The sequence below is a fragment of the Syngnathoides biaculeatus genome, chromosome 17, assembly GCF_019802595.1.
Source record: "Syngnathoides biaculeatus isolate LvHL_M chromosome 17, ASM1980259v1, whole genome shotgun sequence".
NCBI lineage: Eukaryota > Metazoa > Chordata > Actinopteri > Syngnathiformes > Syngnathidae > Syngnathoides > Syngnathoides biaculeatus.
The window spans coordinates 19,677,202-19,692,022 of NC_084656.1; the positions used below are offsets into that span (position 1 = coordinate 19,677,202).

Genomic DNA, 14,821 nt, shown 5'->3' on the forward strand with positions numbered 1-14,821 from the left:
GTGGTGGTGGTGGTGAAAGGAACGGATTAAAGTCGTCGCGGTGAACGCGCCTGGGAGTTAAATGGCATCTCCGGGAAGGAATACGCCGGGACTTCCCGTCGGCCAGTCGCGGAGAAAATAAACAAGCCGCATGAGAAGACAAAACTGTAAGAAAACCTTTTGATGGATAGTCCACATGTGCATACTACACTTGAAAAAAATAACAAGCGTGGCTATGTCGAATGTTTATTTATGACAAACTCGGCGATGTTTGATTGGAATATGGCAAGCGACGGTTTGCATCTACGGGGGGGGGGGGGGGCAAAGTGTGGCGCGGGAGTCCGTCCGAGGTCCACTCTGTTCTGGAAATCCGGCCCAGCGAGTATTTCATGATCGAGAGTCCTGTAATGTTTGGTGGGTTAGTTTAGCCTTAAAATGTTGTTTTTTTTTAAATGTATTTATTCCTCAAAAAAGTATTTGCAACATTAAATAATTATGTGATTTATTAAAAACAGATAAAATGTTTGTAAAATAGTGTTTTGTACATCTTTTTAAATTGAATAATTGCTTGATTGCGGTGCATTTTTTTTCATGGATTTAAAAAAATGTGTCAATTGGGTAATTGATTCAATGTAGTAATGTAACCGTAATTAACACTTTTTGCATTACATAGAGATTTGTATTCATATTTTAGGATTGATTTATTGTAAACAAAATATATATTTGCTAACAATATGACACACACATTTTGATAAATTAATTTTTATCACACTAAAAATAGCACAATTCGTTTTTTTTAATTGAGAAAAATATTTGTCATGTATGGATTTATTTTACCCAAGAATGGTTGACTGATTTGTTACAAATAATTACATAAAAAATATCAGTGAAAGCATAGGTTCAATACCGGGCTCAGTGATGGTGACCGGTTCGGGGTGTGGTCCGCCTTTTGTGCAAAGTTGGCTGGGTTAGGCTCCGGCACTCCTACGACCCTTGTGAGGATAAGCGCCTTGGACAATGGATATTAGTAAGAAAAAATACCCAATTTTCATACTGAACATTTCATTTTTTGGGGTAGTATGTATTAATTAGTTACTAATGTATTGCAATAATAAAAGAAACAATTAGTGCAAGCAGTAACCAAAGTGAACGTAAACATTACTGTACTCGGAAATGATCACTTTTTTTCCATCATAAACTGTGTTTTCATCATTACTATTTTATGCAACAATTATGTTTAACCACTCAATCAAACTATACTAAATAGTTAATTGCATTCACTGCACGTTTAACCATGGTTTTATTTATTTTTATTAAATAGCTTAATTCATGTTCAAAATCATGAGAAATTCAAAAATGAGTTAATGAATTATTTGTATTTATTTTTTTTTATTATTTTTGTTACAGTCAACTTATTATTTTTTTTTTTACATACACCTTGTTTTTTTATTGTATTTACTTTTTTTGAAACCTCATCCCTGTCATGACAGATGAGGGTTTTTTTATTATTATTATAATTTTTTTTTTTTTAAAGATGATCTGTTTAGTAATCCAAATGTGGACCTGTAGCTTTAAAGTTGCCCCCCCCCCCCGTTCTTGCCCGTCCATGCCGCCGTGCATGTGTGCGTGCGCCCGCCCTGGATGCTGCCTTTTGTGCCCCCATTGAAAGGCGCCTCATGTGTGTCAGCAGCATCTCTGTGGATCCGGGAAGCACTTTGAAGTGTTTTTATCACGGCCCCCATTCAGCAACGCGGTCGTCCCCCCCCCTCAAAGCGCCTTTCCGCGTCCATTGTGTGCAGGCCGGAGGTGGCGTGCTCGCACCTCGTCTGGTTGCAACAGGGTGGAAGGTTGGCCTGGAGGCGCGTGAGGAAAAAGAGGGCGAGGGGGGGTTTAAAGATGATTACTGGCCAGGTGTGAAATCCCATCCTGTTTATGGCCGGCAGAGGTGGGGGGCGGGGGGGGGGGGGTGAGGAAAACTGCAATTTAGTGGGATTACGAGTCTGTTTTTTTTTTTTGAAATGTGCAGGATGTGGAAAAAAAAAATGTTAATTTTGTTCAACTTCGGAATTGCCTTGTTAGGGGGGGGGGCTCAGAATTCCGGAAACCTCACCAAATGTAAGCAGTTTAGGGGTCCTCTCACGCAAACCCCCAACTAATGATATGTGATATATGTGGTTGCCTCGGTTCTCGACCGCGATCCGTTCCACAAAACGGTTCGAGAAGTGATTTGTTCGAAAACCGAATCGACGTTTCCCATTACAATGAATGGAAAAAGAAATAATCCATTCCGAGCCTAAAAAAAAATTACCCTTTTTAAAGCATTTTTTTTTAGCTTTTCCTTATAATAAACTGCATAGTAGAACTACATGTGTACTTTAAATACTTGATATAATAAAATAATTGAATATATTTATTTTTTGCTTAAAATTTATGGTTTTGTAGTACAGTATGCCAGGCTGGGAGTGCATTGCCGTATCTGTCGCGACTCGGCCCCTAGCCTTGTTAAGTTTTTTTTATTAACAAAAGTGTAGAATATCTTTAAACAAGCAACTTGCCTTTGGAGCCATGATCGGGGGTTAATACGGTAGTCCTTGATAAGAAGCAAAACAGTCACTACTGGGACGTTTGTGTCTAGAGGCTGCGTTATACAGAATAACAAAAGTCCGCTAGTTGCGCCGTGCGCGTCATGTCATTTCTGTTTTTTAAAACAGAAGCAAAAGAAAAAAAAAAAAATCTCAAAATTTTTGTTTGAAAATGGGAATGTTCAAGAACCGAGGCTTTACTGTATTTAGCTTTGAAATTCTGAGAGTAGACGCCGAAGAAGTAGAACATGGAAGGACAATACAGAAGGTGGAGTCGTGTTTTGCGGTTGCATTTTCCGTGTTTGCTGTTCATGAAAAGAGCAAATGTTAATGCGTTTTTATGCAGTACAATGCAGTTGAGTGCAAAACATCGAAAAAAAAATCGTGCTTTTTTTTGGGAGGCTGGAACGGATTAATTGTTTTTTTATTCATCTCAATGGGAAAAGATAACTTGAGATACAAGTTGGGGAAAGACAACTTGCGATAGGAGCGTGGTCAAATTAAAAACAACAAATTTACCGTAATTTCCAGCGTGTAAGCCTCGACTTTTTTCACACACTTTCAACCCTGCGGTTTATGCGATGATGCGGATAATTAATGCATATTTTCTAATGGCCACAAGGGGGCAAAGGTAAAAGTGAGACTGGTGGAATATATGTGCCCAGGAAGTGACTTTTACCGGTCCGACCCTGTTAGTGATGCTTTAGCGCGTTACTGCCGTGTCTCAGTGATTTTTACCGGTATGTTTTTTTTTTTTTTAACTGGCCCTGTTAGCATGGCGGCGCTAGCATTAAACTCTCTGTGAACCCTCTTTCTTTGTAAATATCTCGTGTTTCAATGTGGGCACTTGCGACTTTTACACTCATTTTTCGAGGCACACATTAAAACCTTTGGATACGAGACAAGACCGAGCTTTTTTGACGACCCTGTCTGATGTGGGTGGAGTCACTCGAGTATGGTGTCAAAATGTGATTCGGAAAGTTAGAAGACGAATTAGCCCCGAACACCAAGATTACCTTCTCTACACGGAATTTGTCTAAAACGGGACGCCCGGGAAAGTCTTAAGAACCCATTCTCCACATTGGAATTCTTGTATGATTTTGGTTTGAGGCATCTGTTCGGCGCTTGACAAACTCCTCCCAGGGAATTCGTCCAAATGCTTCGCGCTGGACGCCCCCTGCGTGATCACCTTTTAGCTGCCATACGCAATTAGATGCCGGCTGCCATCTTTTGAAATGTGTCTAATTAGTCTTTTCTTTCCAGGGGGAGGGAAACGGGGGGTTATGGGTGGGAGGGTAAGGGGCAGGGGAGGCCCCCGCAGGTCAGGGGGGGCGGGGGCGAGACTGCCAGGCTTATTGAGAGCCCGGGCTAATCTTTGTTTTGTCTTGCATGCCGGTGCCCCCACCATTACTTCAAATTAATAATCCAGGCTGTCAAATTATAAGCGAAGAAGGCATCACTATTCACCCCTCGCTCCAGGACCCACCCACCCCCCCCGCCCCCGCCTGCCCGCTTTGCCGGGCGGGTCAATGACCAAATTCGCCCCCCCCCCCCCCACACACACACACACACACCTCCCTCTGGAACGTTCCACGAGGTTATCATAAGGTTATCGCCCACGGGGAGCATTACATACGCGGGCTGCGAGGATTTTAATGATTCGAAGGAATCGTTGACCTTTCGCAGAGAAGCAGTAAACTCGAAGCAGCCCGAGGACACACGAAGACACATTTGTTATTATTTGTTGTCAGCGCCGGGCGATGTGGCCTTAAAATTTAATTCGGTTTTGGGTTTTCTTTTTCCACCAAAACACAATTTTTATCGATTTTTTCCCCCCACCACACTTTAGCTTTTTACAAATAACAAATGAGGATGTGATTTACAACGAGTTTTGTTTCTTGTTTGAGATTTAAGATTTTTTTTTTTTTATTTCTCCCCGAGCATTAACTTGCATCAACTTCTTCAGAAATAAAAGAAATAGCGTAATTCCCGGCCTACAGAGCGCACCCGGTTATAAGCCTCACCCAGTACATTTGTAAAGGAAATACCATTTGGTACATACAGCAATAACTGCAATAACTGTAAAACCTGCAATTGCCCACATTGAAACCGACATTGAAACACGAGATATTTACAAAGAAAGACGGTACACAGACAATTTAACGCTAACGCTGCGCCACCATGCTAGCGCTCACGCTAGCGCCACCCTGCTAACGTTAGCGCTGGCTAACAGGGCCGGTTTAAAAAAAAAAAAAAAACATACTGGTAAAAATCACTGAGTCACAGCAGTCACACGCTAGCGCAGCGGTAACAGGGCCTGAGCGGTAAAAGTCACTTCCTCGGCACATATATTCCACCGGTCTCGCTCTTACCTTTTCCGCTCGAGTGCCCCCTTGCAACCTTTAGAAAAAAAAAATGCACAAATTAACCGCATCACCGCATAAATCGCAGGGTTGAAAGAGTTTGAAAAAAGTCGCGGATCATAGGGCAGAAATTACGGTACATACAGTGACGCATTGAGATACAAGTAACCCGACTTGCATATTTTTCGAGATACAAGCTGTCAGCCGGGCATTTTATTTATTTTTTTGCATTTTAACTGTGACCGCAATTTTAAGATTGGAGCACTATATGACACTAGTAGGAATAATAGTATGGGAGCAGTAAACTCAATTATCAATAAGTAATATTTTGGCAAATAATTAACAATGGACATTTAATTTAATTAATTGAATTAAAAAAAAGAGACTTGAAGAAGATTAATGACACTGTTGACATTTACTGTCACACTAAAAAAATTACGTTTTTTGGGAGGGCAGAACGGATTAATGGCATTTCCATTCATTTCAATGGTTAATGATCGTTTGTCTCTGTGCGCCCTGTGATTGGCTGGCAACCAGTTTAGGGCGTACCCCGCCTCCTGCTTAAATTTAGCTGGGATCGGCTCCAGTGATTTAAAAAAATTATCTGATAAGTCATAGATCAGAGATAAAGGTGGATATTCATAAATTGAGGCTTCCGAATCGTGAAAAATTAAGATGTTGTCACTACTTTCAAGGGCTGCGGGCGTGTCAGCTAAAAGCGTTGAAACGGCGGTCGGGCAAAACGCTCTTAAAATGGGGAAAAACAGAGCCAGCCATCAGTCTCTCTATTCGCAGCTATGTTGTTAGTGTAAGCTGTGCGGTTCTGCGGGAAACTACATAAGACGCAACAACAACCAAAAATGATTTTTTTTTTGCCTTCTCCCTCTCCAGTTTGAAGCGGACAATCAAATGCGGGGATCTTATCTGTGTGTTGAACATTTTCACCATCTGTTAGTGTTTTGAATTCAAGGTTTTTCCTGCAAAGGTTGGACAGCGGAGCCGCCGTCCTCCGGCGGCGAGCGCGCCGGGATGAGGATAAGATAAGACCCCTCGCTGGGCGTGCTTTTACCTTGGATTTTGGAGGGGGAGAAAAAAAAAAAATTACGCACTTAATCGCACCATTTTGGGGGCGAGGGGGGGGGGGATGATAATTACATTCGCACACGGCATCTATTCATCGCGTTTCCAATCGCACCCCCGCCGCTTCCCCCACACCCCAAAAATAGAAATGTTATGTTCCGAGGGTGTAACTCTTGTTTGACTATTTCATAAAATGCCAGATGAATCCGCTCAATCGAAAAGTTGACAGTGAAATGTTCGATCGAAACTTGTAATTTACTGGTAGAAGTAAGCAGGGACGGGGGAGGAGAGGATGGGATTCGAACCCCGGTCCGCAGAGCTGTGAGTCCAAGGTGCTAACCGGTTGGTCCACCGTGCCGCCAACAAAAAGAGAAAAATAATACATCAATAATACCGACTCCGTATACTGTTCAGGTTTGTTGGGTGCTGAACCCTACACAGCTGTCATATGGCACTTTATCAAAAATATACAGCAACAATGAAATGGAACGATTAGGAGTTAAACGCTTTTAGTGCCCACCTTAGCCACCTGGGGGCAGTATAGGAAGGACATTGATACAGCATAAGGAATATATGACTGAGTACGGTTATATTGGATGTCTAAATGTGTTGCTGCACCATTTGTGTTCAAGTGAGTTGCTTAAAAGGACACGCATTTCCTAATATTTGTTAGCATTAACATTATGATAGTGGAATAAGGGCTAAGCTAAGTTGAGGTGATTTGGTTTGGTTTTTTTTTTTTAAACATACAAGTAAATCTCTTCGTTTTATGTTTAGTTTAGACACTTACAAATGAAATCTCAAGGCACTGCACTATCACAGTCCTGAGGTCCTGGGTTCGATCCCGGCCCCACCTATGTGGAGTTTGGATGTTTGCCTTGGGGGGGTTTCCTCCGGGCACTCCGGTTTCCTCCCACTTCCCAAAAACATGCAACATTAATTGGACACTCTAAATTGCCCCAAGGTCTGATTGTGAGTGCGGCCGTTTGTCTCGATGTGCCCTGCGATTGGTTGCAAACCAGTTCAGGGTGTACCCCGGCTCCTGCCCGTTGACAGCTGGGATAGGCTCCAGCACTCCCCGCGACCCTTGTGAGGATAAGTGGCTAAGCAAATGGATGGATGTTGAAATCTGCTCTCTACTAGTGGTTCTCGTGGCTTTCTAAAATTCTATTAGTTAGCGCGTACAACTTCAAAGTGTACATGTGGAAAAGACGTACTGTAACATTACATTAACAACCCAGGCTAAACTTAGCTCCTCCCCGCCAGCTAAAGCTAAAGCTCTTCTCTGTCAAGATGTACTTGATCATTTTAACGACCACTACTGTACTGCTCTTTCAAATGATGAAGGGCCTTAGTGACATCTTGGTACGCTTCAGAAAGAGTCTCCCATATTTCACTGCATTCTGCAATGATTCATTTGCAAATATTGGCGGCAGAGGCACACAATGCGGACAAGTTCCCAAAAAGGTTCCATTGCGTCAAAACAAGTCCTCGTACCGCGTCTTCATTTTGGCTTTTTTTTTTTTTTTTTTTGCGGCAGCTATGGACCAACGGGACGGAAGTGTTTTTTTTTTTCCCCAGCTCGGGCTCAGCGGGATTTACATGCCACCAAATGCTGCGGACATCTGTCCTCGTGTTGGCGGAGGCGTACTATTTACATACATTGGATGGGAAAATGATCAACCTTGGGGGGGGAGAGATTTGAGGGCAGATTCTTTGATATCGCACACTGTGAACCTTGATGTCCCTTAAAAATATCTCCTACGGAAATGGAAAAGAAAAATCTGCCGCTCTTCTAGGCCGCGCTGATAGCAATTATGCAAACTATTATAGAAATTTAAGCAGGCCGGCTTTTATCGGCTAATCCAGAAGTAATAGATTCTATTAAAAATGTATGAGGGGCGTGTGTGTGTGTGTGGGGGGGGGGTTTGAATCCAGCAGCTGCACCGCCGTCTATTTCAGTCAGTGTGTGTCAAACTACTTGTCTGCTGCCTCCCATTACGAAGACGGCATCCTGCAGCACTTCCATCCATAAGAAGCGATTCATTACGCAATAAGAAGATTGTTATTCATCGATTGTGCCGCCGTCCCTCATTGTTCATCGTTTACTTCCACCTAAATTTGATTTTTTTTTTTTTTTTTTTGCCCTCCCTTGTATCGTAATACAGTATTAAAATACGAGTTTGAAATGATATTCAAGTATTTGCGGATCCTGGTTTGTGGTATATTTATGGCTTTAACTATTAATAAAGACGATTATGAACAAAAGTTTGCAGGGTAATTGCTCGTAATCCATATTGAAAATGATTAACTTGTGATGAAAATTGATAAAAGGGAGTCAAGAATGTACAATTCCCGACTAAATAAAAAGCTTTCAGTCATTAACCGTTTTGTTTACGTCCATAATAATTAAGCTATTTCGGCGTCTGCCCTTTTTATTTTTTTTGCGGTAAAATATTAACATAGCACTCATATGCTAATCTGGCGAGACAGTGAAAAGTCTCATCTCATATCCCCCCCCCCCCCCCCCCCAGTTGCCCCCCGACCCCTCACCAACCCGCCCTCATCACGTAATCATTAATCGAATTTCCGGGGCGCGCGCGGCGTGCATCCCGGATTACCAATTTAGCCGCCGTATTCGCGGTGAGCTGCCCGCGGGGGTCACGGCGACCCGCGAGGTCGGACAGGTGCGCTGCTCCCTGCATAATTTACCAGAGTTCTTTTTGACACCACCGAGTTTGACGGATGACGACGCATGAGGTGCTACAGCGCCGCTACATTTTCTCGGAAATCGTACCGCGGGAGCCATTATTTTGCTAGTTAGCAAAAAAGGGGTACTGTTTTTTTTTCCGTTTATGGTGCAATATTTGTATTAAAATACACTTTTGCTTTTAAGAACACACAAAAATTGCAAGGATAAAAATGTAATCAAAAATACTGGACATAGCGTAGTGTCTGTGAACATGTTTGGGTGGCATGTGAGGTTGGGGAGTCTCTGTGTGAGTGTCCGGGCGTGAGCTGTGGCCAACAGCAGCGGCTGTGTGAGTGTGTTCCATGTGATTGCGTGTTGCTGCCGTCCTGGCATTCAAGAAATGTCTGAAAAGCGCATCACGGAGTGTGGCTCTCCTTTCTAAGTACTAAGCACAGTGGTTCTTTGTGATACAAGTTTCATTTGTTCCTTGACCAGGCTTTAACTCAAAACCTGTATCTTCAAAATGATCCCCCCCCCCGAAAAACTTTGTAATGTACATAGGATTCGGGATAAATCAAAGTCATGCCCAAATTAAATGCAATGAAACAGTTTGTGCATCATTTCATACTGATATAAGATTTTCACAATTATTTCCGGATTTTGTCCGAGGGTATTCAAGAACCAATTTTCGTTCGAAAACAGGAGCAAAAAAATCTCTAAATTTTTGTATTTCTACTATGCAGTTTATTATCAGGAAAAGCTAAAAAAAAAAAAATATATATATATATATATAATTTCATTTTCCATTCATTGTAATGGGAAAACGTGCTTTGGTTTTCGAACATTTTGGTTTTCAACCAGCCTTCTGGAACGCATTGTGTTCGAGAACCAAGGCACCACTGTGAATTCAAATTGTCATTTTTGCCATTTGCGTGTGCTGTTGATCATCGTGAGCGTTGACTAGTTTCGTACGTTTAATAATGATCTTTTTTTTTTCCCCCCGTTTGCACCGAAACGGCCGTTAGACGAGCCCCATTTTGTGCGGCATCGCGACCGAGCCCGGTCGGTCGCCATCCGCTGGCCTCGTTCTCGCCAGGCCCTTCGCCGCGGATTGCGGAAGGTGCCTAGCTTTTGGCGGCGGCTCCTCTCTCGAGTGCTATTTCGGTTATCTCAGCAAAAAAAGCAATGAGAACGTCAGCAGCTTTCCGACTGCCAGTTTGACGCCACGTTAATAGCCGCCGGGCATATTTTTTTTTTTTGTGTGTCATCAAAATATAGTTAACATTTAATGCTTAATACCGAGCGCTATTAAAAGCGCCCCCTTACTGCTCGCCTCCTGACCTTGTTATCGTCCCGCAAAGTGCCATCTCATAATCCGCGAGAGGAAAAGATAGAAGAATGGAGGGGGGGGGGGATCAAAATGACTGCCAAAGCGTCCTTATCGGAACACCGTAGGGGACAGCAGATGGACGGCAAAGCGCACGGTCTTTATCGCCCCCGATGAGCCTTCTCCGGGCCTCATTGTGCCGCTTATCCCCTCGACGGATGTCACTGGAGACGGATGAAGATTAGTCGCCTGTGCACCTTCAACTTTCTGGAGCTTTTTCCGCCTTATGTACGACAGGAAAAAAAAAAAAAGACGTAAAAAAAGACTTAAGATGAACTCAGGGCACCTTGCAAGTGGTGGTGGAGGAGAGAATTACAATATTTAAAAATATATACATATACTTACACAGCTTTGTTTAAAGAATATCCGACTATTTTTGGAACCTAACTTCCTACACTTGTAAAACTAACACAATATATATATATCTTATATTTAGATATATATTTTAAAAGTCGTTTTTGTGACATTTTTCTTGTTCACGCCTTTTTGAGGGGGTGAAAAAACCATCCACGAATGTTTTATTTTTTTTCCTCAATCCAGAAATCCATAACTTTTTTCCTCAGAAGTGACTTTTCGCTCAAAAATATCTTGCCAAAAATTGCTCAAAAACTTTTTCCTTGATTATTTTTAGGGAAAATGTATGCCCCCCCCACACACACAAATAAGCAATTTTTAAGTAATATAATTTCCTTCCTAAAATTACAACAATTTTCTTTAAAATATAACTTATTTTATAAAACATGTTTTTTTTTTATCAAATACAAACTATTTCTCCAAAATATACATAAACCATATTACTATAAAAAACATTTCTCCTAAAAAACGTTTTGTTAAAAAAATATATCACTAACATTATGCGCAGTTTGAACATTAAGACTGCACTCTGATATCAGAAAATTCTGGGGAAAAAAAATTTACTGACAATGATTCAATTAAAATGCATCGTACATAAAGACTCATAAAAATGAAACTAATGTCATAAAAGTTCAATCCAACTGAACTGTACTTAGGCAGTGCGCAGTAGTGGGATCATTGGTATTCATTATTATTATTATCATCATCAATTTATAATGATTGTATTTATAATTGTAAATTAATACCACGTAAACAATGCACAGTTTGAACATTAAAACAAAATCTGTAATTCAATATTAATCCCATGAAAATGTAATCCACATAAAAGTTAACGATTGTCATAAAATGAAAGGCATAATAAACCGAACTCGCCTCGGTAAATTATACTAAACTCGGGAGACCTCGGTCGCGTAGGCGAGGGTTTGGGGGCGGGGTGGGGGCTTTGCGGGGAAGCGAGGAGACGCCAGACATCTGCTGTGCACGTATCCAGCGCAGATTATCTGGTGATTGAAGAGGACGCACTTGGAAGCCCTGACCGTAATGTTATTGGAACAGGAAGAGCGCCCAGTGACCCAATCAGGGAGGATGTCGGAGCAACTCAACAGGCCTCCGCGCTACGCGCTGGCCTTACCGAGCAGCTTGTTACTTCGCTACACCGGTGTCAAACTCAAGGCCCGGGGGCCAGATCCGGCCCATCGCGTGATTTTATGCGGCCCGCGGAGGCAAATCACGTGGAACAACTTCCGCGATTTTTGCTCAAATCGCCACCTGAATTTCCTTTTGTCATATCCTGAATGATAATGTTGAGATATTACAGGCATTTTTGTCCTGCCAAAAATCAACAATAGCTGAAAAGCCCCTTCCCTTCATTTTATGATTCCAAAACTACTTCATCAATTCCACGTGTAAATATGATTAAGTGCTCGACAACGGTCCTCTGAAACGGGGAAACCGGAACTGCAATGGGGCCGGCGACAAAAACGAGTTTGACACTCCTGCTTAACTAGTTAGCTAGTTAGTTGTGACCGCAAGCTAGCTTTAGCACGCAGTGCTACCATTGCCGTCGTCGCGTGCAGCGCTTGTAGCAATATTCAATCATATAGGACGTCGGGCGTGGTGTTCTAAAGTCGTTAGCGGTTGGCAAATACCCGTTCATTTACGCTCATTTAAATTTAGATGACAAAATATCGTTGTTTTCACCGTTTGATGCCGTGTGCGATCGCGATTTCAATCACGCTGCCCTCCCGGTCCCCGGCTTCAAATTATGGCTGTAATGAAACACGTTCTGTCTGCCAGTAAAAGGGAATTCCCCGGAGATAGCCTTTCCTCCGTCTTGTTCTCTTCCCCTTTCCCAGCACCTCCCTAATGGTGAGCTTGTTTTGACGTAGCAACGTGGCGCCTTTGCTCCCTTTACACGCTTAAAAGTGACACCAACCCAAAATTTGAACACTCAACAGCTGTCCAAGTGTAAAAAGAAGTTCATTGCTATTTCTACTACAACTTGATATCATACTCTCTACCCTCCGTAAGAAAAATGACCGTATTTTCCGCACTATAAGGCGCACCAAAAGGCCTTTAGTTTTCTCAAAAGCCGACGGTGTGCCTTATAATCCGGTGCAGCTTATACATGGATCAATATTGAGCGTTTAGTGCAGCGCCATCTAACGGATGCGTAACGTAACCCCAGCCTCTACTGTAGCGTCTATTCTATGCGCCTTATAATCCGGTGCGCCCTATATATAGAAAAACTTTTTAAATATGCCATTTATTGGACGTGCGCCTTGTAGTGCGGAAAATACGGTACTGAATTTTGTAATCTATTGTACGATTTCAGGGCCATTTGAATTTCGACGTTGTGCTGTTTACGTCCCATTGCTTTTATATTATTTATAATATCCCGTGCGCTGTACTATTTGTATTGCGTGCAGATTACACAGAGTCATCAACCAAGCAACCTCGTTCCCATACTGCGTTGCGATAACCTCGAGACTCGCATTTTCCGGCGCTCCAAACGGCTGACTACAATCAAAAACAATTTCATCGAGGTATTCTGCGTTTTACACGACAGCTCAGCATATCTCAGGCGGTGTTGTCGGTAGAGTTTTGGACTCTACGGAGTGTGATCGTGAATTTGTAGGACAAGCAAGCGAGGTCACCAGGTCGTTACAAAGCGTTCAGAGTGGAACTTCCGACCTTGAGACCTCGTGTGAGAAAAAGGTAGCTGTTAGGGATGTTCGAATTAGGGTTATGCGCGGAAGGGGTTGGGTTTCCACAGTCAGAGGATGTCATAGGGTGGGTTGTAAACTTCCGGGAACTTGTGAATTTGCTAACTTGCCATGCGGATAATCGGGAACAAACGAGGAATTTGCCAAATCGGTTCGCTGTAACGAAAGTTAAAATTTAGATCGAGGAACAGTTGTGGCGTCATCCTGACGAAAGCAACCAGATTCCATAGAAGTACAGCGATTTTATAAACAGTGGGACCTGAAGATATGAGTTATCCAAGCTTTTTTTTTTGTTTGTTTTTGAGATGCCATTGAAGTTATTTAAGAAATGGATATTTAAACACCAATAGTGGAGCAAAACATGTAGGCAGACAAGTTAGCAATACGGGCAAAGTGTTTATGACTGACTGCAACGTGTTCCTTGGAGCTGTCTCTACTGTGCTGCCCTCAGGTGGCCAAGGTGTGTACACCAGAAGGAGCAGTACATTATCAATTGAATTTAAGACAAAAAAAGTGTCAAAACTGTTTTTTCTTTTGATTTATATTTTATTATTGTCGTTTAGTGTGAGCCAACAAACCACAATGATTTTAAAATTGAACCCCAAATTGGAAGATAAAATTTGATCATGAGTCAAACCAGAAAATTTGTCTCAAGAATCCATGTCTGGCTTTTTTTGGGGGGGTTCTAAGCAGATTCTGGTCCATTCTAGTGGTCTTCAAATATTGACCTTGACTTGAGATTTTGTCTGACAACCGCCAAATTTGAACCAGGTCCAAAGTACTTTGCGTCAAGATTTCCTTAATTAAATTCTGCATTGTTGGTTCAAAGCAGGTCCAGCCAGGCTGTGTGCAGCCGTAAAGCGCCATCATGCTGGCTTGCATTCAAAGACGCCAGAACCTGTCGTCGCAGCATTTGACCTGCGTGCCTAAAAGCCTGGATGTGCCGACGCCGCCACTGCTGCTGCCTGCGCCGCCGCCACCCCCGCTGTGCACCCATAAAGGCAAGTCTAAATTACACAAAGTTTGTCTTTTAGCGTTTTTAACATTTAGATACTGTTTGGGCTCAATTATTCAACAGTAAGAAAATGATTTAGAAGTCCAGTTTCACGAAACAGCGACTGGCTCTCCTGGCACAGATGTGACTGCATTACAGTACGGTACAACCTCGGTTCTCGACCACAATCTGTGGTTCGAAAACCGAATCGATATTTCCCACGTGTGCGTACAGAAGTGGCGTTATACACAATAACAACGAACGTCGTCGATCAGCTGGTCAGACCGCTCGCGTTATGTTATTTCTGGTTTTTTTGCGGTGCGTTCGGATTCACAATAACAAGCGCGTCATGGGTCAGCGTGCGTTTTGTTATTTCCGGGTCTTGTCGCAGGCGTTCGAGTACCGATTTTCGTTCGAAAACAAAAGAAAAAAAAAATAAAAATTCTCAAAATTTTCCTTCGAAAACCGATTTGTTCGAGAACGGAGACGTTCCAGAGCAGAGTATTCACTGTACTTCAATTGTGTGATCCCCCCCCCCCTCTCTCTTCATCGTGAGCGTTAGCATATTATAAATTTGCTCCTAACCTAAATTTTGGCATGCGACACAAAGCAAAATATGAGCAAAGCGGTGGCTTGAAAAACTTGGTGGACTCATAAGTGAAGG

General features: G+C 42.5%; 2 protein-coding genes across 11 annotated transcripts in view; one reads left to right on the forward strand and one right to left on the reverse strand.

The window, feature by feature from the left end:
• The window catches only part of cplane1 (ciliogenesis and planar polarity effector 1), a 73,905-nt gene that overhangs the window by 41,128 nt on the left and 17,956 nt on the right, over positions 1 to 14,821 (reverse strand). The window lies entirely within an intron of this gene.
• LOC133515305 (protein FAM222A) overlaps positions 1 to 14,821 on the forward strand; it is a 27,631-nt gene continuing 12,810 nt past the window's right edge. The window contains exons 1-2 of one of the 2 annotated variants that reach the window (XM_061847741.1): positions 1 to 146; positions 13,993 to 14,164. In XM_061847741.1, coding sequence (XP_061703725.1) covers positions 14,032 to 14,164 — 133 coding nt within the window. In that variant the 5' untranslated portion in view covers positions 1 to 146; positions 13,993 to 14,031. The remainder of the gene's footprint in view (positions 147 to 13,992; positions 14,165 to 14,821) is intronic. The other variant, XM_061847740.1, reaches the window with a different exon arrangement.